Genomic DNA, 23,800 nt, shown 5'->3' with positions numbered 1-23,800 from the left:
CACACACATAAACAGTGACAAAGTATATAACCAGTGATTGTGGTGGTTGCATGCATAACCACCACTCTTCCTGGCAGAGCCCTGGGCTGTAGTTGCCCAACACGAGACATTCCTTTACATGTTATTCCAACATCTTTGAATGCTTTGGGCAATTTAGTACAAAATCAAGAACTTATTAGTACAAATCATTTTATTTATATCATTTTTAGAGTTCTACCCCCCAAGAGAGTGGTTCTTATTTATTTCAGTATATGAGGAAATAAATATTTTTGATGCTTAAAATGGGTAACAAAAGTGATTAGTCATGCTGGGCAATACCACATTAGTTAGTTTTAAGTTTAGTTACTTATTCTGCTAACTAGTAATGTATGGGATTATAATTTGAAATTCAGTATTTACGTTATATTTAATGCTCCTTTACATCTTCAATTTGGGCAGAGTTGTCTGATAGCTTAGTTCTGCTAACTCCAAGGTTGTCACATTTACATGTTGTGTTTGCTGTGTGTGTGTGTGTGTGTGTGTGTGTGTGTGTGTGTGTGTTAAAGTTGTTCTAAGGCACCTTTGATGGTGATGGGCTAAGCAACAAGATGTTGGATGTCAGTGTAAGCCTGCCATTGGCCAGTTATTTCAGTCAGCATTCTCCTCCCCTCCCGACTACATGCGAATGAAAACAAGCTCCAAGTCAGCAAACTTTAACCTGGTCACTAATTGTGTGCCTGGTGGTTTCTTCTGTGGGACTTCAGGCTGACTTGCTCACATGCAAGCGCTCCATCGAAACAAGTTCCCTCTGACACTATTTTGCAACAGCACCATCGCTGCATCCTAGGCTTGGCACCACCCAAGATGACTATGATTAGTTTAAAGAAATAAAAAGCAGGCCGTGGCATGTTTTCCTCTCTTCCTCTCTACCGGGATGATAATGAGCTCACACAGACCTCTCCCTAGCATTGGCACAGCGCTAAAACAAAGTGCACAGATAGGTCTGGCTACGTGAGACTACTAAAAATAGGTCCAACAACAAGCCTGAGCGGTCAGAAGATCATACAGATAAGAAATAATCTTCCAGGTTAGCATATTTTGTTTGGAAGACAACCTGGAATGCAGGAAGCTGCATGTCTGTTCCACGACATCTGTTTGCTTTTTCTAAAAAATCGAGGGCATGTGTTGGCAGTTAGTGATGTAAAGTATCCATAAGTTTATTGCAGTTAAATACTAGCTTCAACATAGCCTTAATTTTCATTGCTGTGTGTATCTGTGTGCCCGACTGAACATACTGCCTCATCTTTCAGCAGATGACTGCTCATAATGTTATGATTTGCACATTTTCTGCCTTCAGTTGTACAATCCCAGTTGAATATGACTCTAGTCAAGTGTAGTACAGTTGGTTGTTGTCTCTGTTTTTTTTGTTTTTTTTGTCGTACTTAACTAGTCCACGGGACAGCAGGCATTATAATCCAAGATTTGGATTTTTTTTTTAAAAAGCCGCCATCTGCTTAGTTGATCTTCTCATGCCATGGAACATGTTTTAATGGTAGATATTTAGGATAAAAAAGTTATTAAGGACATGGTACTTAACTGTAAGTTCAGTGTAATCAGCACTCTGTATTGTCGCCCTAGGTCTTAACTCAGGTCTGTTACTTACTTATTCAGTTTTAACACAACAAATTCAACAACTAGATTTCTCTAAAAATAAAAAATAAACCACCCTTTATTCCATTTAAACTACAGTCTGTATAATTACTTTTTATTCCAAAAATTTGAATTTTTCAAGAACTACAAAAATCATCTTAACCAGAAGGTGATTAAAAACACTGATGTCACATATTTTCAACAATAGACCTCTCTGGGATATCCACCAGGGTTCATTTGGCCCATGAACAAGAGAAATTAGATTTTTTTCTATTACAACTTTGATATGACTTGATGAGCCTAACAGTAGTGTACATAATGCAGACTACATATCTTTTATACATATGTCCATCTGTCCAGGGCCGTCTGCTGGTGAAAACAGGGCGTGTCCACCTCGGTGAGAAGGTCCTTCGTGATGCGGTTCAAGTCCACAGCACCTCACATGAAGCGTGGAGCGGCCTGGGAGAGGCTCTACAGTCTCGAGGCTCCAGCCAGGCCCCAGACTGCTTCATGACAGCCCTGGATCTGGAGGCTTCCTGCCCCATCCGGCCCTTCACCATCATCCCCAGAGAGCTTTGAGGGGCCCAGGTTGGGGTGGAGTTTTGGGTTAAGTTTAAAGAAGAAGTAGCCTGTTGCTGGATTATATTACACTGATGTAGATACATAGAAAACTAGAGCTAAGTGGAAAAATGTTCATCAGTTTGACAATTTGGGTAAAGGCCTGATCGCTTTCTTGCCAAGAGCATACAGTAATGAGAACATTGATACTACTCTGTTTATTAAATATGAAGCTACAGCAAGGAGACGGCTAGAAACATTTTAGCCTATAAATCCTACGATAAAACCACTTTACTCTTCAGTTTATGTATAAATTAAACATAAACATATAATGTAATTAATGAAGCGAAGAGATCACAAGTAGGCATATTTTTTTGTAATCTTTGGACAGAGCCAAGCTAGCTGTTTCCCCCTGTTTCCAGTCTTTATGCTAAGCTAAATAACACCTGGAACTAGCGTGATATTTAATGAACAGATATGACAGTGGTGTCACTCTTATCATTTCACTTTTTAGCAAGAAAGAGAATAAGGGTATTTCCCAAAATTCAAAGTACTGCTGTAACAAGTATATTTTCAATAAGTGACTTTCACTGTCACCCTGTTAATTATCTCACATCTCAAATGTCTAATTGTCCTTAAATATTACATTAGACTTCTTAGCATCCATCTTAATCAGTTAGTTAGTGTGTGTTTCTTCTTGGTGTTGAATAGTCACAGGAAAACAGTGACGTTAATTTTGGATTTCAATGCTGTTTGTGCAGAAAAAGCAACAAAGGGGTTCAGATTCTTGCAGATAGCAGAGCGATGTATAGAGAAAATAATGTTCTGATGTAAGTACTGTAACAATGTACATCTCCCATGGAGTTATAGAAGTAACAGCTCGTTTGCAATCGAAGACAAATGATTAGTAATGTGTTTAATAATGATTGGGTATGACTTGAATGGTTCAAAGACGGCAGAGATGTGCTGGTTACATCTTGAGACGGACTCTATGATGTTGTGTTATATGTGGAAATGCACATACATTGATCATGTATAGGCTGTCAGTCACAGCAGCAGCTCCACTTCATCTTCCCTTCAGCCTTTGATGTATTTTTGATGATCAAGTTGATTGACGCAGCTTTTATGTACGAGCACACGTGAACACCCCCGCCCTCTCATCTTCAAATGAGAACTCGTACATCTTCTAGCAGGCGTGTTCACACATCATTCCATATGTCATTGTTATGTACGTGTGTGTGTGTGTGTGTGTGTGCGTGTGTGTTGTGCTTCCACGTTATGTATCTCCATGCATGTGTCTTTGTTTTAAAGCATCCCTCTGGGGTAATTATCAGTCCCTGTTCTGTTTGTTCTGTTTGTATGGTACAGTAGGCGACTCATTCGTTCATAATGTGTGTGTTGTTTTTGTTTTTTTGACTCATCTTGTCGTAACACTCTCCATTATAAACAACAATGGCTTTTAAAAAATCACTGCTGGATGCCGCGTCTTCACCTGCCTTGTCACTTGTGACTAATGGACATCACTTCCGAGTGCCTAACCACATTAATGTGAGCTGTGGGACTGGGCGGCCGGCTTATGTAATACTGCCAGCACAGTTTTCTGCCTCCAAACTCCCTCCTCCTCTTCCACCTCCTCCTCCTCCTATCTCTCTCTCTCTCTCCTTCTCTAACTCTCTACGTCTCTCGCTCTCTCCCAGCTTGCCTGATGTGATGTGATGTGGCTTGGTTGCCTAGCAGCCATCCCCTTGTTTGAGTAACTGGGGAAGCAGAGAGATATCTGGTCTGCTGAACAACACACACACACTCACACACACACTCACACACAGCGAGAGGCAGATAATGCCCCCGTTGTGTGGTTTTACAGGCTTGACAGTGTCTGTTTGATGTCTGCTGTTACCATGTGAGGTATGAGCCAGCTATAATCAATGTCTCAGGCTGGTGTAAATTGATTTGTGTTATGGGAAGAGTCCCTGCCTTTGCTCTCAACAACAAACCCTCTATTTCTTAACTCTTCCCGTCCCTGCACAGCTACAAACACTAAATCCTTGCCTTCTCTGTCTTTTTTTTAAACTCCACAATCACCCACCTTCCCGTCGCTCCCAGCATGAAAACCCCTCACTCGTCGATACTTTGATTTTCGCCCAGGAATAATCGATCACTGTCGCCTCTTTTTCTGCCATCCGAAAAAATCTATTTTTACTTTTTCCCTCCTCGCTCGCCCGGCTCTCCCTTGTTCCATCCTCTCCTCATTAGCACTGTGTGTGACACCTACACAGGGGCTTCAGGAGATGAATGGTCTAATCCCTGTGGGTAAGGAGTGAAATATTACATGGTGTGCTCACACATACACAAATACACACACGCTGACAATGAGGGGCACATGAACACATTGTGTGGTACAGTACACATGCTTGCACACACACACACACACACACACATACAGATGCCATGGTCTTGACAGCTCTGGTAAAAGGAGACAGATAAATGGAGGAAGCGGCCTCCTGCAAAGCCTCTCAGTATGACAACAGGCAGATGAAGCTCTATTCACTGGACCGAGTGTCACCACACACACACACACTCACACACACACACACAGTGCATACACCTGGGATCAATGGGCAGAACATCTTATTGTGTAACTTATTGTGTACGTGCATCTGCGTCACCATGATGTCAGAGCAGCCGGGCGTGTCGCTCTGGTTACGCTCTCACTTCTACACCTGAGCATCACAAGACAGTCAGTGTGGGTGAGGTGAGTTGGGGTGGTGAGGTGTAGCAAAGGGTATCAAGTGTGCAGGCACACTTACTGTATTCTTGTTGTTGTCTTTGACACACACAACCTACATGAAAAAAGTTATATTGGATCGAATAGTGATCAATAACAAACAACAAGCTGACAATAAAAGGTGGTGACATCAAGGGAGGTGTGTGTGTGTGTGTGTGTGTGTGTGTGTGTGTGTGTGTGTGTGTGTGCGTGTGTGTGTGTGCGTGTGTGTGTGTGTGTGTGTGTGTGTGTGTGGGCCTGGTAGCCAGGTCATGGTGGTGTATGTGTGTGTTTGTTGATGCCAAGGGGCACATGGAGGGCACGGCCTGGGTGGTGCTGGAGCACGGCGCCAAGAAGGAAACCATAAACCATCATTGTGATGTCCAAACAAGGCCAGGGAGTCATGGATGGGTGAGGGGTGTGATGGAGGTTATGAGGATCAAATGTGCTTCCATAATCTCATTTATAAATAAAATGATTGGTACGACAGACATATACATAGTTCATTCCTGTGGGGTGAATGTGTTCCAGCAGAGTTCAATGCATATGCTGACAAGGGAACGTATTCAGAACGCTGTGAGAACCGCCTTGAGGTGAGGAGTGAATACAGTATATCCTGAGAAGGCATCTGTTGGGGTTCACAGCCTTATATGTCAACATGACTGGAGCACTTTTTTAAAGTTTTTTGCAGTCATTAGACTTACTTTACAGGTAAATCGATACACACTGTAATATAAATGCATCCTCATGAAATCCATGAATGCTGTACAGGTAGGAATGGTTAAAAGGCGTTTTTGGAAATCAATTATTGTCTCACCAAGAATAAGATCCCCACCTCCAAAACTCACCACTTAACACATTGTATATCATTAATGTAATCCATACATAATGGTCTAAGCTAACCAGCTATAGCATTATTTTACCTACAGCACCTCCAAATCGCACTAATCTGTACAAAAAACATGCAAATTATATAGAAAGTGTAAAAACAAGTTGTGGTTTTTGAAGGTGTTATGTGCTGGACTGTTTCTTGAGCTAACTTGTCTCCTGGCTGTAGCTTCATATTTAAGAGGCAGATATCAGAGTTGTATCATTTTTCTCATCTGGCTCTTGGAAATAACGTGAATCTTTAATACTACTGTGTGAATATAGCTGAACAGAAAATGAGGACAAAAGGCCACATTTCAGCCACATAATGCAGTCCTTTACTGGTGCAAGCCACAAGCAGCCATGATGACCCTGTTTAATTATATGGAATGAGCGTTGAATTACTCTTATTGTTGCCATGCCAACATCGGCCTCATTTTTGGACATGCTCTGATGCTCTTTTATGAGGCTGACATTGTCAAGCGAAGCAGTCCTAATAACACCACGGTAAACAGCAGCCTGGCCTGCAGTATGTTCTCTTCCATCAATCACTCCAGCTCACCTGATCGGCCTCCAACACTCTTGGTCTACTTCCACACAACACACAGAGACAGTGCCAGCACCATTACCCACTTAAACAATGACCCCCTTGTTCGCTAACAGTCGGCCATTGGAGCTGATTAAACTTTTAAATGTCATTTAATAGAAGCGTAATGTTGCGCCAATGCGTCTGTCAGCAGCTTGAGGGGGGTAAAAGGATACCTGGTCACCCTCCCGGTGTGTCACACTGCCCGCTAAATTCCTCAGCTGGCTAGTCATCACCCTTAGTGTGGGATGTGGTGATGAGTGCAGTTGTGACCTGGACTTTGAGAGGACACGAGGGAGCAGCACCTTTGAACCTGTCACCTCTTACTGCTAGCTGAAGTTTCTCATGGTGCTCATGTTATACAGCGAGGTAGAAAAGGAGACAGAGCTCAGCTGGTTCGGTGATACCGGGAAGCCATTTTAGTTCAGCACAATGTCATGGATGGAAACAATGGCTTCTCTGTTTGAGGGTTTGTTTGTTTGGCGACCTTTAGCTGGGACTCAGCCACTGATAATGGCATTTGTCCCACACCAGTATTGGATTATGGGTATTTTTGTGTAACCTCACATTCTTAGGAAATTCCAGCGGTCTGCCTTCGTCATCATTCTGGAGCAGGGTCACATTTTCTCAGTATGTTTTCGCCGAGTTAACTGTTAATTTGACGTCCTTGACTGTGGCCCAGCTGTGCCACTGAGGAGCAGGGTCACCTCCTCTTGTAAGCTGCCAGAAACACAGATTTATTCCAGACCGGTGATGTGCTACACCGCTTCCTTGAAAGCTACCCGGCTCTCATTAAGCTGTTCTCAAAAACTGAAGTTGACGTTTAGGCTGCATGTTCGACCTGCCCTGACATCAGATGTTCTCATGACCTGTAAATGGCATAATTCCACTGTGCTAGCACAACTCGCATCTTAAATTGGCCTCTCACCGCTCTTGACAGGAAATACTACCACAGATGAAAAGATTATGTGTGTGGTAGGCTTTGTGCAGTGCCTACATTCATCTCTCTGTACATACTGATCGAAGAAAGCTTTAAGGAATGAGTCTATGTGTGCACATGTTTGCACGTTTGCGCGTCAGTTTGCAAGTGCGTTTTTAAAAAGCATAGGATCACAAGTGCGTGCGAGTTGCATTCATGGCATTGTGCGGCTGCGTGTGTGCTCTTTGAAGCAATGTGAGTGTACGAGGGGGAACTTGATTGACGGCGAAAGAGCGGGTGCCGAGCCGTGCCTGTGGTCGATGCAGGCTGTGAGAGATGGAGGGTGTTAAGTCGTCAGTATGAGGCATATGTCAGAGATCAGTGCTGGACTGTGGAGATCACTGAGAAGAGAAGGGAGGAAAGATGCTGGGGGTTGGGAGAGACAGAGATTACTGGGGGCTTGATGCCTTGACCACAGGCAGAATGGCTCCTCATCAGATACACACACACACACACACACACACACACACACACACACACACGCACACATTCACATCTCTCCCACTGTGTCTTTCCCGCAAGCAGTGCACACACGTGCCCAGCCCTGCAGAAGCTGCATGCAAATCCCCATGTTAATAAGATTGTCTTCAACTCCGGGTGGAAGTGTGCGCTCCTTTGTCTCCGGAATAATGACAGGGAATGAGAGCCCAGCTCTTGAACCTCTTCAAGCTCTTAAGTGTTTGCTACTGAAGGAAAACAGAGTGGTGAGGATCGAAGTCGCCCAAGTAGTGACAATGATTACGTTCTGTATGCCTCGCCTGACTGTTGTCCTAAACAAAACTCTTCACTGATGTCAATAAGCAGTCAGTCCGATGCCTCATTATGTACAGTACCTCACAAGATCCCCTTGTTAAAATAAGCCTCCACTTTGATCTGTTCATCTTGCTGAAGTGCTCTTTAGGAAGCGACAACAATAATCTCGACCAGCTCTACACGGATGCTGCTGTCAGCTGACCCTGAGAGTTGACTCACCAGTGGAGATGGTTTGAGGTGATATGTGGATATGAACAACTCTTTGCCAAAGCCATCATGCAGCAAGCCTACCTTTGTTTTCACTGAAGTTTGCTCCATCAGACAGTCAAGTAGAAAATGCTTATCTAGCAGCAGGTTGCATGTGACCTCTCTGATGTCCAGTGTAGAACAAAAACCAGCATCTAAACTCAGTATTTCCACAAACTATGCTGGGTTTTCCAGTAACATCACTTGTACACTGTAAACAAGCTGTAAACACAACATTGATAAGTTAATATAACAAGCATGTCAGCAAACCAGTTGGTTATTGATGCAGCCACCTGACACAAAGCAACATATTCATGTTGAGTTGCGTTTCTGAGTCTCTCCTTTTTGCCTATTTCTAGTCACCAACTCAGAAAAATGTCAAGCACTTATTCAAAAGCTAGCTGTTTGATGCAGGGCAGGTAGTGTCCAGTGGGTTTAATGCTTTTTCATTCATTTAACCTCTCAGACTTTCAGCAGCAGGACCATACCTCGACCATGCCATACCAACCAGACCTCCAATGTTCCTATGAATACCCTCTTAATCCTCTCCTCCTCTTTCGCTCTCATATTCTGCACCCACTCCATTGCTTTCCCCTATTTCTTCCTCTCCTTCCTACTCTCTGTAGGGTCCGCATCCGTCACACCTGGGTGCTATGGCGGATTTCCCACCTAAGCTTCCCCATAACAGCAACAGACCAAAGAAGTACAAGAGTTCACGCTTCACTCACAATCTTTTCATGATGGTGTGGTTCATGCTAGTGAAAAAAAAAACAGCTGCTGGCTGCAGCTTGAACAAAAGCATATTAATTAAATGTAAAAACCAAAACAGAGGGCTGAAAAACACTAAAACACTCCTTAGAAGGGAGGGAACAGAGGGAGTTGGGTGATACTTACCGAGGTTCAACACATATTGTTGATTAGTACAGCTCCATTGATGATGACTTGGGACTAGATTTTAGACATATTAGTTGATTGACTAAATTTATAAAGTCATATGACTAGTTTTCTGTCAATGAAGCACCTATATTAGTGTTTGTTACTGACATTATGACAACATGCTGTATTATTTGTTGCTATGGGTGATTATTCATGCTCCGAAATCAATAAAATAAAACTTAAGAAGGCGGGCTTTAAATATAGTTGTTCTTATTCTCGTCTTTGGTTGTGATAACAGAACCTGGGTGGGCAGAATGGATGAATATAACTCTAAACTCCAACTCTAAACTGTCTAACTAAATTCTGCTTCACTTAGGCATGAATGTGTAACTCTATTAATATGTAGCAGTGCTGACCCAAGTGCATGCATGCTCAGCAAAACCCTTCTCAGAAGAAGTAAATGAAGAAAAAAAGACACTGTTCAGGATCCGACTCATAATAAATATGCAAAGTGTTTTTATTTTTGTACCTGTCGCCTGTCGTGCTCTAACATCCACGCAGAGATGATTCCTATCGCTGCTGTTCTCCGTGACCCGACACTATTGGCCCTGTTTGTTTGTTTCGTCAAAAGAAAGAGTATGCGGAGTAGGTAGTGATAAGAATAGCTGTTTTATTGTGTGCCACTGCCTTGGCCCCTAATACTGAATGTGTTATCTGAGGGTGCAGCATGCCGCACTAAGCTATGTGCATGTGACGCATGGCTGAGCAGAATTCCTCCTCCTGAGTGCATCGCAGGGCAGAGATAGTAGGAAGGCAAAGCAGCCTGACTGCCGACAGAAAGGGAAAGAGGAGTGAGAGCTGGAGAGAGGAGAGATGGCGAGAGGGAGCAATACCGGGAACATGTAGTTAAGTGGAATGAAGAACCCTTTGTTGCAGATAAGATCATTCTGCTTCCCTGGCCGACATCACTGAAGCAATTTGAGCGCAACGAATGCAACTTATTATGTCATTGGCAGACCACAAAATGCTTTACTGACATGCAGATAAACACTGGCCCAAGTAATATGAGACTTTATTTCTCTTGCACATTCACTTTTATTTCATAGATTAGGCGTGTGTAATCTGTCTGAGATGTTTGTGGGATCAAGGCATTGTGGGAAATAAATCGACTAGAGAGTGTTGCGGAAGAAGAGGCTAAACGATGGATCTATGGCCTCTGTTTTGAGTCGGTCGCCCAACTTCCAGCGAGGTTCGTAGGCGCCTGGTCCCGGGGTCTTCTGTGGAATACACAGACAATGCACACACACAAAACACGGTATATTTTCAATCACATATAAAGTATTTACAGAGCATGTTCTAAAATGCTGAAGCCTTTGGATGTGTTCTCTTTTCTGCATCCTGATGTTATGGTGTCATGTTCCATGGCATGTTGCATTTTCAAATCTTATCTCTTTAAACTTTAAAACTCAAACATATAAATTCATAATCTAATGACAGACAGCCAGAAACCAGACACACTATGAATAATATAGTGTTGGACATGTCAGAGAAGGAGCTCAACGTGAAGTCTGGACTCACTGAGCGCTCATAGTGAAGCCGGGGCAATGTGGATTTGAAGCAGGAACTGATGCTTTTCGCTGGTCTGGTCTGTGGATTATAGTGGCACGGAGCAGGTCCCTCCTTCTATGGTGGTCAGAGATAAAAGCTATTATAGATTGATGGATTGATTGATGGATTTGTGATCAAGCTGCAGCATGTAATCATTAGTGCATGAGCACACGTGGGGTTTCTTGCCTCTGGTCAGCTGAGAAACACAGAGGAAAGGTTTGCTTTGCATTCTATCAGCTGAACGTGGGTAACTTTTGTTTTTTTCCTCCATTTGCTTTCTTCTAACATTAACTTTATTGAAAGTGTTGACAATAGACCTATACACCTCAACCATATTGCAGCCTACCATGTAATTATCAGCATGTTGTTTGGTAACACAGCTACTTAAACCAAATTCCATTTTCTGTAACCGCTTGACCTCATCAGGGTCACCAGGGGGCTGGAGCCTATCGCAAGTCGCCAGCTCATCACAGGGCACATAGAGACAAACAACCATACACGTACGTTCACACCTACGGACAATTTAGAGTCACCGACTAACCTGTTAAGTGCATGTCTTTAGACTGTGGGAGGAAGCCGGAGTAACTGTAAAGAACCCACGCAGACACAAAGAGAACATGCAAACCAGGAACCTTCTTGCTGTGAGGTAACACTGCTAACCACTGCTCCACCGTGCCGCCCTCCTGGTTAAACCCACTTTAGCTAAACATGATATACCTCATACCCAATTTGTTGACTATCATGTAACCACAAATATGGTTTCCTTCCCATTCTCTTCAGTATTTCTTTATTTAAATGTCAGTAGCTTGTAGCTTGTGGCACTTGGCTTGTTCATTGGACAGAGTTTCCATAACCAGGCATTAAAATGTGTGGATGTCTAGATATATTTGGCTAACGTAGTCATATTATCAAGCATCTTTGAAGAACAGACCTTCATTTTTATGCCGTCACGTGACTTCACATGGCATTGCTCCTAATCATCAAAACAAACCCAGCTTAACAGCACACCCAACATGTGTCCAATCAAACTGCTACATACGTGATGGTGTAAGCATGCAGTGACCTCTAATATTTATAGAGCAAAATGAGAGTTTAATTGTTTCTCTGTTGGACCTATAAACTCATGGAAATCTATTGTTATCCCACGCTGATACTCAAGTCATCTAAAGGATGTACTAAGAATATACAGTAGATCTATTATACCTATATTTATATCTATATTTAAGACCAGTGACACATCATTTGACTGCTGTCAAACCTGTCTCTGCAGGTCTCTGTGTGTTTCACCTGATGTGATCTGTGTTCAGGGTTTGTCAAAAGTCAATGTCTCTCTCTCTCTCTCTCTCTCTCTCTCTCTCTCTCTCTCTCTCTCTCTCTCTCTCCTTGCCTTTCACTTCTCCTTTCCTCTTACCCACTAACACACATACTGGTCATCACCAGCGGCGTGCCATGCAGAAATAGCATCACCCGCCCCTCCACCCTCCTCTTCAGACATAAAACTGTCTCCCTGTCCCTGAACACAGGACCAGCCTTTAATTTTCAGCTGCTCTCTGATTCTGACAGTGGGAGACAGGAAGGTGTCTTTTCCTCCCCACGGCTCCTTGGAGGGACGGCTGCTACCATTACATGCCATTTGATCCCACTTGCTAGTTAACCTGATCCTCTGCGACTGGCCTGCTGGGCCACGCGCACTTGCCTGATGCTCCCAGAGGTGCTAATGCAGGTGTATTTCACAGGACGCCAGTGGACAGTAGTGAAACGCTGTCACACGTGTGTACATGTGTGAGAGTGTTTGAGCCAAAGCACCTGGCCTACTTTCCTGGTGTGGCACAGCACGTTAGAAGCCTTCTCCTGTGTGGCGTAGGTAACTGGCACATGTCTGTGAAACTAAAACTTTGACCTGTTTTTGATCAGTGAATCCAACACCCTGCTACATGCTACTCCTTCAATCAACTGGTCAGCTTCCTTTTTGTTCTTCTGAAATGACATCAGGTGAAATTAATAAGTCATATTTTTGATTTTCATTAAATCCATTCATGTGTTTCCCAACAGACACAAGCTACATTCTACAGCCATGCTAGTGGCTTTGTATTTATGCACAGTGGAGCTTTGTGCTAGATGCTAATGTGAGCATGCTAACATGCTCCCAGTGGCAATGCTAACATTCTAAGGTATAATCGTTCTTTATTTTAGCTTAGCTTGTTAACATGCGAACATTTGCAAATTAGTACTAAACACAAAGACCCAGATTTATGTTTAAAACTGTTTGATCTTCCCTGACTTGTCATCTAGTGAACATCATTTAAGCCATGGCAGTTCATCCTCTGAGGGCCATGAATGTCTGTATATGTATTTCATGGCAATCCATCCAATAGTTGTTGAGATATGTCAGATTGGAACCAAAGTGCTGCACTGACCGTGTTGCCAACATGGAGCCATGCTGCTAGTGTGGCGAATAGAAGAAGCTATTTAGATCAGCAAGTTTTCGTGCAGCAGTTAAACGTTGAATCACTTCTGTGCTGCAGCAATAGGGAGGAGGACGTTTATTCATATGAAAATGGGATTAAGACTTTAATTCAAATGGGTTTGAATCTCAAGGGAGGATTTGTTCCTTCTGAGCAGTATGTGCAGTCAATATTGCAAAAAAGCACAACATGAAAATGTAAATCTAGGACACGCAGTAGCCACAGGATGGAGAAATTATGTCAAATCAGAAAAAACATATTTTGTTTGTGTTCCTAAACATCTTCAGTGTGATGGAGGTTTTGATGTGTGGAAATTTATTTCATTATATTTTGGTTGACTTCTTCTTGTCTCCTGCCTCAACATGGACCAAGAGTTCTCAGCGTAAACCATTAAGACACTTTAATTTTGATCCACTAATGTCCGTGTCCATCTCCCTCAGGTCAGCTGTCCAAATGATCAGTTAACTTCACAGTGGGATTTGTGTATCTGCTTAACCTCTGACAATAAACTTGTCTTAGAGTCACTGTGACACCACTAACAGCAGAAAACCGCTCCCAACTCTGCAGTAATAACACCCTCGGGATTTCTTAGCGCCTTTCCTTCTCTGTCAACACTCAGCAGCTGCCAGCACAGCTCAAATATCCATCTCCAGCTACCAGCATGGACACACAGCGAAGGCTGCAACACTGCAATATGAACCAAAGCTGACTGGTCAGCTAGTACAGTGCCAGAACAGGCCCCTCAAATGGGGCAAGTGATACAATCAGACACCCTGTGAGATCAGTTTTCTTTGACCCTGGTGGTTGTCATAACTAGCTCCTGTACAGCACATACCAGATGCACATTAGGTCATAGCTTGTAACCAAAACCTATTGAAAGTGTATTGTAATGAAGCCTTTTTGTGGGCAATGGAAAGACTGAATGGTCCTAATAACTAGTCCTGGTGACTGGATACTTACAGGTGGAAAGCTGATACGCTGCACGGTCGACCGAAACATCACATGCCTGCAAGAAGAGGAGAGAAAAGACAGGGAAGAAGAAAAGAATAATGACGTGCATGATCACAGGCAAAGAAAATGAGAGAGCAGGTTGGTGAGTGCTCCTCCATCTTTGTGCTGGGAGGAGATGAGAGAGGGAAGGAGAAGTTGTATGAGGAGGAAGGATTCAGCGATCAAGGGATGATTCATGGCTTGTCTACTCCGCTGTGATCTGAGAGTTAAAGAGAGGCTGTTTGTCGAGTGCTTACTTGCAGGGAATCTTCTCCACCGGTTTGGCTGTCACGTTGTAGTCGCATGGTGAAGTGTTTATATGCTGGCACAGGGAATAAAGATAAGAAGTGTTAAAATATATATGACAGTATCACCATGAGTTTGTTTTGTTTGTTGCCAACAGCTGGATTCTGCTTCGAACACATCATCTGTTTTTCTTCAGGCACATTTTGAAAAGCACTTGCTGTATTTTTAAAGATCGCATGAGGTCAATATTGTTCTTATCACATATATCTAGTGCTCAGTGTCACCTATACACCAGTATCTGACAACAATGATTACATACATTTATAACCGGACTTCACTGATTACTGTACAAAAGCACAACTTTATAACTTCAATCAGTGATTATTTTAATTCACTGCTGCTAACTAAATCTGCCCTTAGCTGCCCTTGCCCTTGCTAAGAGCGCATGGGGAGTATCTAGTAAGTATCTCAGATGCGTGTTTTGTAGTCCATCTTCTGGACTTTGTAGTTTTACCACAGATCACATCAATAATATTCGCTGTCGCATAATGACGTAGTCAAGTTCAGTTGGATTCTCTGAACACCGCGCTCGTCTTCTCCTAACTCATCATGAATTCTCCTTCACATCTTTCCTTGACCTTGTGATGTTTTCTATCGAGGTCAAGCAAAAGTGGTTAGGAAAGGACTTAGGAGCAAATTTCTTTGACTATTTGACCGTACCCATAGTGCTACCAGCAGTGCATTGTGGTGGGGCTGTAATGCACACTCAGCACTATTGGAAATGCCAATCAATGCGCCTCCATATCCACTTTTACAAAAAACACATAAATATGCAGGCGCATGACTTTCGCCTTTGTGAACATCAGAGTAAAAGGTTGAAAGGTCTGAAAGGTCTCCTGCTGTTTATCTATTTCTATATTTACATATTTTACATATTTCTACATTGCCATAAGCTAAGCTAAGCTAATAAATTTCTTGCTTGAACCCCATACTTAAAGGTACCATTTGGAGTTTTCTCATTAACAAAAATGTTATATTTATATTCAGTCTTTCTCTATTTTTTAAATATTTTAAAACCTGTTTTCATCTAATCTTGCTAGCTATTAGTCTTCTTCTTCTTTACCTGTGCAGCCTCATTGTTACAATTCTTGGTATGTTAGCACCACCAACACTAAATCAATAAATCACTGGAACAGCATGAAACCATCTGCATGCATGTGCAAGAGGAACAAAAACAGGGACCCACTTGTAAAACCATTGCTCCAATGAGCTGTTAAGGTGAAAACACACAGACATAAGAGTGCTATTGAACTTCAAATCTAACTCTCAGAAAGCGAGTGCAGTTCTAAAGACGGTGAACTTGCTATGTGGTTATTGCTTATGCTAACAGCATCTGTAAAGGTCATATCTGAGCCCCACCTTGTCCCTGATGCCGAGGGTGATGATGTCAGGCCGTGGACAGTTTTTAAAAGAGTAGGATGCCTGGTGCATCAGGACTTCCTGGATGGAGTCGGTGAATTCATACGCCCCGGGTAGAAGCAAATCCCCCTTACGTACACCCAGAGTCTGAGCTTTTCTGCCCATGCCTTTGAACCCGTAGGTCTTCCTCACCGGATTCAGTTCACCTTCTTCGATGAAGCCTCGGATGTGATAGAAACCTGGGTTGGGTGTGTCCTGGGAAGAGGTGAGAGGAGACATTTCGGGAATGTGTTAGCACATGGCATGGTGTTGTAGCAAGTAGAAGATATTACTGGACTCTGGTCCTCAAGAGCCAAATTCAGCTGAAGAAACCAGGACAATGGAATCTAGGTAGAATTATTTTGAAATTATAATTTCTTGTATTTGGCCAAATACAATTTTCTTTTTTTTTTTACAACAATACTAGTTGAATTTTTACATAATAAGAAACTTAACTTCAGGTTTCTTCTAATACAAGACCTGCTTCTTTTGGTAGGCTTAATAATTGAGCCTGAGAGCTGAGATCACATTAAGATCAACTGATAATTAATTAGCTCTATGCATTATGACCATGAATCCACTGTGAAGCACTTAAGGACTGGACTCACTGTAGTGTAAGTGTTAAGTATTTATTTCTGGCAGACAGACAGACACTTTGGACACAGACAGTGGGGAAGTGCTTTGCAATAAAAGCCATTAACTGTAAATCTAGTGTATCTACACATAAGCTAATGAGCCACTTTTAAGTGACAGCCCGGCAAAGAAGCCGGTGTGGCAGCCTGTGCTCTTTTAGACAGGCTATGAAACCGTACTGCAGTATGACACCTACTTTCAGTGTTCCCAGCCACCAACTCCCCCGGCCACACAGGTCCACCTTGTCATCGCCCTGCAGATAAAAACAGGATACAAGCCAAGACACAGGAGATAGTTTCTTGCTATGATGACATTGCTATGCCAACAATGTGTTGATGCATCTCCACTTGTATCATCCCGTTCTTTACCAGTTCACTGTGTCCTCATTAAGCACACAGATTTACAAGGACTTTGAAGAGCCTTACCTTATCTGTTCTGTTACCACCCCTGGACATGTCACTGACTTTAGAGACGGCTTTGTTTTTTCTATGTGGCGGTATACTGCACTGTGCTCATTGTCATTCGCTATCTGCTTGACTGGAGATCCGGTGACACCTGACCACCATTAAAACTGTGACTGTTTCTATAGCAGCGACTCCACTATCGATCAATTTTTCAACAAGCTGGCCTGGTGGAAGGCTAAATTTAGACTCACCGACCAGTTTGACTGAGAGTAGGACACAATGGCGATGTGCACCAAGGTACACAGCTTACATGGCTGCAGTTAGTTACTAAGTCCTCATTGTCGTCTTCATCCACCATTGTGTGATATTTAGAAAGCTGCTGCCATGTTGATTAGAATATAGAGATCAAAAGCTACACTGCAAAATGAAATCCAGTACGAGACAAAACAGGAACACATCTCATTCTGGTGGCTGTTTTATAAGCCACCAAGACTCTTCTTAGCACTAGACATGGGTGTAGTGTGTATTTATGAAGAGTGGGTTCTTGAAATGAGGCATTCAGTGAGATGCTTACCCTGAGAAATTCTTTCAAACTAACTCTTTTCTTTGTGTATGAAGTTTGAAGTATCTTACCTCTTGTGGCATATTAGGCTGGAGTGTGATGTCAGGTACACACACACACACACACACTTGTTCTCAACAGGGCAGAACTAAAGACCATCACCTGAAGTGAAAATCTCGCTCTGGGAGCAAAAGCGCAACATTTGGCCTCGTTGCTAGGTTACATGGAACACATGGTTCGAAGGAGCCAAGAATTCATGTTTACACTTCTTGTCAAGGAAGTCTCATGTGACCCCAGAGTACATGAGACACACACACTTGGCAGCAAAGGAGCTGTTGTGAGGTTGTTCTGTACATCTCCCTTTTCATCACACACTACCTGATGTACTGTTGCAGCCTTCTATTGGGACAATGCAGAGGAGGGCTGAGACTAGTGTTACATGTGCTGTGTAATTAACAGCTTTTTATAAGTAGACTGTGATGACACTTTGACTGTGATCTTTTTTTTTCAGTCTTGTGATAATTGGTTTTGACAAGATGAGAGCCACTTGTGTCATCAGTCCACACCTGAAATTGACGTGGGTCGTGGTGTTCCTTTTTGTTCTATGTCTTGGAGCTGAACTTGTTCCTCTGCAGACAGTGCAGAGAGGGATGATCCATTCATGTGTACATATATGCACAGCAGATGAAGGAAAATCAAATCAGGGGTGCTGTAAATAAATTACCCCCTTTACAAGTCCCTATTGGTGTATGAGTAGCTCTAAACGTACTTCCACAGGGATTACTGAATGATATGCATGAGTGGCCAAGCCACAAACAACTGCAGCCCTTAGCATTCCCAACAGACAATTAAAACCATCACACAACATACAATAAATATTTATAGTGTAGCATTACAAAAGGTGTACAGAAACTAAAAGCAGCCTGCATAAAAGTCACACAGGAGGCAGAGCAGAGGTCCACAATAGAGCTTTATTTTGTCATTCATCAAAATAACAAACTTAGTATCTCTGCAAGCTACTGTAACAAACTCAATCAGAAATTAACAAAAAACAAACAACATAAACAGGTACACCTCTATTTACACCATGATTTCTGATGTACGCTCAATCACCTGCACCTTGTCATTGGGGGCAAATGCCAAATAAGACATGAGGCAGCTTCTACATGGTGCCGTGCCAACAGTAGCAGACAACACATTGCCTATGTAGTCAGTTGGGGAGCTGGACAGTACAAGGCTAATCCAATATTGAGTACCATTGGGTGCACTTCAGAATAGAAGCCTTTGATCCCACTCAGTGCTTTTATTTTAATGACAATACAGATTTGATCTGAGCTTATCTGAACATTAAGAGGCATTGGCTGATGCTCCTCAGTGCTTTTGGGAATTAAACAGGGGACACTTTAAAATGGTAAACATTTCATGTGTATTCTAAGCAACAAGAAAAAAAAAAAAAAAAGAAAAAAAAAACCCTATCAAAAATGGAGCATCCTGTCCTCAATACAAAAATGGGAATTATTACAGGGTATACAAACTCAAGGATCCATTATAACTGAGAAAACAAGACAATTTTCAAATCCGGGTAGATTGTAAATTTTATTGGAAAACAAAAATATACAACTTGGAATGGATTATTTGAGGCATGACCAGAGGCCATTAAAAAAAAAAAAAGAAAAAAAGAAGAGAAAGAAAAGTAAAAGTAGTGAGTAAAACATTAAAAAGCATGGTAAGATTAGTCGATTTCTGGTATATAGAACAGCAGATACAAAAAGAGTTTGTACGAGTACCTAGGAGATACACCCGTGTCATTTTTTTTGCAGTAGTGCAATGCTGAGAGATTTCCATATATACTTTGTCCGTAGTCCATGCAGAGTTTAAACTCCTCTACATTGTTTCCATGCCAACAGTGTTGCCAAGTGACAACCAGCTGACAGGTTTCCAATGTCGCCATGCGTGGAGGGGCCCCGAGCACACAAGACGGGAAGATTCGAAGTTCTCCGGCTCCCAGGGGCCTCCACAGGCATCTGGTTGTATGACCATTCCGTCACTCCAAAACACCATGACAGCAAAAGAAAGGGACATGGGGACAAGAGCCTATGCAGTTTACATGCAGTTCCTTTGGACAGCAGAAGGGGCAGGGACGAAGGGGGCTATTAAGATTTTACAGATAAATTACACAAAGAAAAAAAGGCAAATTATTTATATACGAAATCTGTACAAGGCCTTCACTTCGCCGTCATCATTTGTACGAACTCTGCAGAAAGAGAGGGGGAGAAAATGAGATGCTGCGTCCAACGAGTGACCCAAGCAGGTTAAAACATAAAATAGAACATCTACCAACCTTCATAGTTGACCTGTCCGTCTCCGTCAATGTCTGCTTCTCTGATCATCTCGTCCACTTCCTCATCAGTCAGCTTCTCTCCAAGGTTTGTCATCACATGGCGCAGCTCAGCAGCACTGATGTATCCATTACCATCCTGAAAATGACATCAGTCAGTAAACAAATTTTAACCACTGCTGCATATACACACAAACACGTGTGTGGGATAACACTCAGCATCTACCTTGTCAAAGACACGGAATGCTTCTCTGATCTCTTCCTCGCTGTCTGTGTCCTTCATCTTCCTGGCCATCATGGTGAGGAACTCTGGGAAGTCTATCGTTCCATTTCCTGAAGAACGAAAACAGACAGTGATGAAGGATTTTCGTCCAGCACATTGTGCGTTCAGGTTTTGAAACTAGACTGAGTTCTCACCATCAGCGTCCACTTCATTGATCATGTCCTGGAGCTCAGCCTCTGTGGGGTTCTGGCCCAGAGAGCGCATGACTGTGCCCAGCTCTTTGGTGGTGATGGTGCCATCGCCATCCTTGTCAAAGAGCGAAAATGCCTCCTTGAACTCTGTTTGGAGAAAAACAAAAAGTAGGTGGACTTAGTAAAGCAGACATGTCACATCTATAGCTAGATATGCACAGTAAAACTGGCAAGACGTGTGTCAGACACTGCATAGTCCATGAACATGCTGCCAGCCCACCCTGCATAACAAACTCTTCATCTCAACCTCCTCTGCCACACTGACTCAAACCCTGAATTAGCTCAAGACTTAAAAGGGCATTACGTCACTCATGTTTCAGTTATAAACTAGCTACAGTACACAGACGAGCCTCTGTTTTCAGTTCCAACGGCACTCATTTTTGGCTAAACAAGGACACCAGCCATGAAACAGAGCGGCAGGGCAGTCGGCCTACATCAGCAGCGAATGACAGCCTGTGCTGCCGGGTGGAGCCGTGAGGGACGAGGAACGATGACACACTCATCAAGTGTGATGAGGCCAATGGGCTACGTGTAGTGTCATGCAGCAGCTTGTCAGCGTCATAAAAACTACAGTCTGCCCTGCCGTTCGCAGGGTCAAACACACAGGGTGACACCCTTTTGTTGCGAGGAGAGCCCTGATGTCTGCATCAACTGCAGGAAATGCCGAGGGGAACCAACTCCTCTGGTACTGGCTATTAACACAACACATGCCTTCAGCAGCTTACTGCGTTTTACATTAATGTTAACAGAACACAATACTGCACGCCATGTCATGCTGTTTATCGGCAAACATCAAGCCAGGCTTTACCTGCTAAACACTGACACTACACAACACAGCAGAGTATAATCAGCATATTGTGAAACCTGAGACCTCAGCTGAATCAAGTCAACAGAAGCTGGAAGATATTTTCAGAGATACTACTACAACTGTGCTACATTCTAGACATGGACTGCATACATTACAGCAGGTGTCCCAGGGCACACACCCCCCAGCAGCAGCAGCAGCAGGGCCTTCAGAGACACTCCTCCAGCACGATTTAGATAACATCTAGGTCTCATCTAAGGACCAGCATGTTGCTGCAATTGTCCTTGCTGCATTCCATCAAATAAGAACACGCCCAGGTCAAAAGGGTGCAGCATGTTTATATATTTAAAAAAAAAAAAAGAAAAAAAAGTGACTGCCAAACCCTCACCACAAGAACACACAGCGCTTCCAGATTACATCATTTATTACACGGCAACCATGAAAATGCAAAGTTTTCCATGAGGGAGTCCTTCTGCACTCTGGAGCCAGCAAGCAACAGCCGATTCATTCATTCCTGTTTTATGACCTGTAGGCTGCCCTGTGGAATGCCTTAAAAGGCAAAAGTATAAATCCACTGCGAGGGATGCAAGGATCCATAACGCAGGCCACTTTTGCAGGATATGGAGGAAAAGTAGTAGGTCAAGTGCAGCGATGTCTTACCGGCAATCTGCTCTTCTGTAAGCTGGTCTGCCTGTAAAAAGAAAAAATTAAAAAAAGATTACAAGATGAAGCAATTAATGACACGGCAAACAGCAGAAACACCCAGAGTTAGCTTCTCCGCCTGAGAACAACTAGAGCAGTCATTGAATTCTTAATGGATGGCCTCAAAGCTGGGGCCGCCCATTTAGTTCAGATGCAGCAAACACATCTTCAGTGACTCTGGAGGATACAACAGCCGCTGTCACACTACGACTACACAAAAGACATTTCACTGCCGGTTAACCAACAACCTTGTTGCAGACCTTGGGAGAAACCAGTAACACGGACGCAATGTGAGACAAAACAAGCCCCCCGCCAGAAAGTTACATCCATCTATATTTGAATGCTCGATGACGACGACTTTGCCGCACACAATGAATGACTTACAATTTGGCGGTAAATGTTAGCTAGGGAAGAGCTAAAGTTAGCTAGCCGCCGTTATGTGCCGGCTCACAGGAACAGACAGTGACTCTGACTAATACAGCAGTCGTCACAACCGAGACATCGGCTGGAAAAACAGTCGCAACATTACTCAATCCGCGCCTATCACTGAGTGGGACCGGTATTTGACAAATGTTCGCCCACCGTCAGAACCCAACATTAGCTACAAGGCTGCCGGGCTCGCAGAAAAGAAATATTAACGCTGGTTTTTAGTATAACTACGGTAATGTTAAACACACAGACGTTACTTTAACGTTATTCGCACGTTTGGCTAACGTTAGCCTTGCCTATCAGGCCAGCATTAACAGCACTTAGCAGGCGCTGTCGTTTCTTCGAGCAGCACTGCGGTAGTTACAGCGCGCAGATAACGCTGCCTTCAGCTTAGCCACCGGTGACGTTACACTTAATTCACGTTAATTTCGCGCATTTAAAAAGAAAAACGACAACAGCTAAGGCGCCGTAAACTGATTCTAGCCCCGAGGAAAAATACAATCCTGTTTTTCCTTACCATTTGGATGTGGATGCAGCGGCTAGTTCACGACAAAATCCGTAACAATCAAAAGCCTCAGCGGACTGACAACTTCTATGAACACACTGAGGAAGAAGCTACTGGACTCGCCTTTAACGGCTATCCTAAACTCCTCCTCTTTTTGATATCAATCCGCCGACTTCCCTTTTCCTCAGTTAGTAAATTAATCAAAAACGCATTCGTTTAAATGACTACCCGTGCAATAAAATCCAGAAACAACTGGAATACCCACGCACGACCTCCGCGAAGACTTTAACGTCGATATTAGGAATTAAAATGCGTATATCTGATGGTCTATATGACGGCGTATGAATACTTTCTGCTACTCTGTGATGGGGCACAAGACGTAGCTGAAAGAAGTCGCGCTCTCTGATTGGTGCGTTCGTACCTGCAATGCGTCACTCCCATGGTCTGCGCTGCCGCTGCATCTTGTCCATAGACATCCCAGTCAGTGCCACAGGCACAGCAGACAAGCTTGTTGCATAGTGTGTATACATATGGGCATCATCTTTAGGGAGACCCAATAAGATAGTTTTGATAAGTAATTAGCTACCAGGAGCATAGTTTACTTCTTGTAACTGGGGTATTACTGACCCAGTTTGTGCTCACATGAGTTTCTGCATTTTCTATTGCTGCAGTTTTTGTTTTTCATTTCTGACTACATTACTTGTGTTTGCATTAGCATATTTATATCCATGCTTCTTCTTTTTTCATATTGTTGTTACAAGGTTCCCACAGACTGTGAAAGAGTTCACTGTGGCACTTGGGTAAAGTTCCTACTGTCTGCGGTGTTATGTCTTCTTTGCTTTAAAATGCTATTCATAATGAGATGCAGTGTCAGGGCTGAGGTGTAATACTTTGTAATAGGTAATAGTTTGTGCATGTGTGTG

The 23,800-nt window shown here is 43.1% G+C and overlaps 3 protein-coding genes across 7 annotated transcripts in view; 1 reads left to right on the top strand and 2 right to left on the bottom strand.

The window, feature by feature from the left end:
- Positions 1 to 3,657, top strand: part of ttc7a (tetratricopeptide repeat domain 7A) — a 52,316-nt gene extending 48,659 nt beyond the window's left edge. For both annotated transcript variants that reach the window (XM_027278468.1, XM_027278469.1), the window contains exon 20: positions 1,990 to 3,657. In XM_027278468.1, the coding sequence (XP_027134269.1) occupies positions 1,990 to 2,208 (219 nt within the window). In that variant the 3' untranslated portion in view covers positions 2,209 to 3,657. The remainder of the gene's footprint in view (positions 1 to 1,989) is intronic.
- Positions 3,658 to 10,339: 6,682 nt separating this feature from the next.
- stpg4 (sperm-tail PG-rich repeat containing 4) lies at positions 10,340 to 17,825 on the bottom strand. 4 transcript variants are annotated; one of them, XM_027278016.1, is made up of 8 exons: positions 17,696 to 17,825; positions 16,855 to 16,911; positions 15,987 to 16,241; positions 14,579 to 14,643; positions 14,292 to 14,337; positions 12,767 to 12,843; positions 10,837 to 10,941; positions 10,352 to 10,535 (listed from the first exon to the last, which is right to left on the bottom strand). In XM_027278016.1, the coding sequence occupies exons 1-8, from the start codon at positions 17,705 to 17,707 to the stop codon at positions 10,466 to 10,468; spliced, it is 687 nt and encodes a 228-aa protein (XP_027133817.1). In that variant the 5' UTR covers positions 17,708 to 17,825; the 3' UTR covers positions 10,352 to 10,465. The 4 variants fall into 4 exon arrangements, with proteins under 4 accessions (XP_027133818.1, XP_027133819.1, XP_027133817.1 ...); XM_027278019.1 differs by having other exon boundaries at positions 16,179 to 16,241; XM_027278017.1 differs by lacking the exon at positions 12,767 to 12,843 and having other exon boundaries at positions 10,340 to 10,535.
- Positions 17,826 to 18,576: 751 nt separating this feature from the next.
- Positions 18,577 to 23,025, bottom strand: calm2a (calmodulin 2a (phosphorylase kinase, delta)). The gene is made up of 6 exons (XM_019257339.2): positions 22,890 to 23,025; positions 21,902 to 21,932; positions 20,380 to 20,523; positions 20,189 to 20,295; positions 19,966 to 20,101; positions 18,577 to 19,878 (listed from the first exon to the last, which is right to left on the bottom strand). The coding sequence occupies exons 1-6, from the start codon at positions 22,890 to 22,892 to the stop codon at positions 19,850 to 19,852; spliced, it is 450 nt and encodes a 149-aa protein (XP_019112884.1). The 5' UTR covers positions 22,893 to 23,025; the 3' UTR covers positions 18,577 to 19,849.
- Between the last annotated feature and the right edge of the window lie 775 nt (positions 23,026 to 23,800).

The sequence above is a fragment of the Larimichthys crocea genome, chromosome III (assembly GCF_000972845.2).
Source record: "Larimichthys crocea isolate SSNF chromosome III, L_crocea_2.0, whole genome shotgun sequence".
NCBI classification, from domain to species: Eukaryota; Metazoa; Chordata; class Actinopteri; family Sciaenidae; genus Larimichthys; species Larimichthys crocea.
Note: the sequence above shows the minus strand (reverse complement) of the source record. Positions and strands in the feature narration are given on the sequence as shown.

What these genes read in the sequence shown, in the direction of transcription:
- stpg4 (XM_027278016.1), bottom strand. An exon ending in GGTGGCTGGGAACACTGAAA is followed by an intron (nt 16,242 to 16,854) that starts GTAGGTGTCATA and finishes ACCTCTTCCCAG; the next exon opens with GACACACCCAACCCAGGTTT. An exon ending in GTGGAGAAGATTCCCTGCAA is followed by an intron (nt 14,338 to 14,578) that starts GTAAGCACTCGA and finishes CTCTTCTTGCAG; the next exon opens with GCATGTGATGTTTCGGTCGA.
- calm2a (XM_019257339.2), bottom strand. An exon ending in TACAGAAGAGCAGATTGCCG is followed by an intron (nt 20,524 to 21,901) that starts GTAAGACATCGC and finishes TTCTCCAAACAG; the next exon opens with AGTTCAAGGAGGCATTTTCG. An exon ending in CGGACAGGTCAACTATGAAG is followed by an intron (nt 19,879 to 19,965) that starts GTTGGTAGATGT and finishes CTCTTTCTGCAG; the next exon opens with AGTTCGTACAAATGATGACG.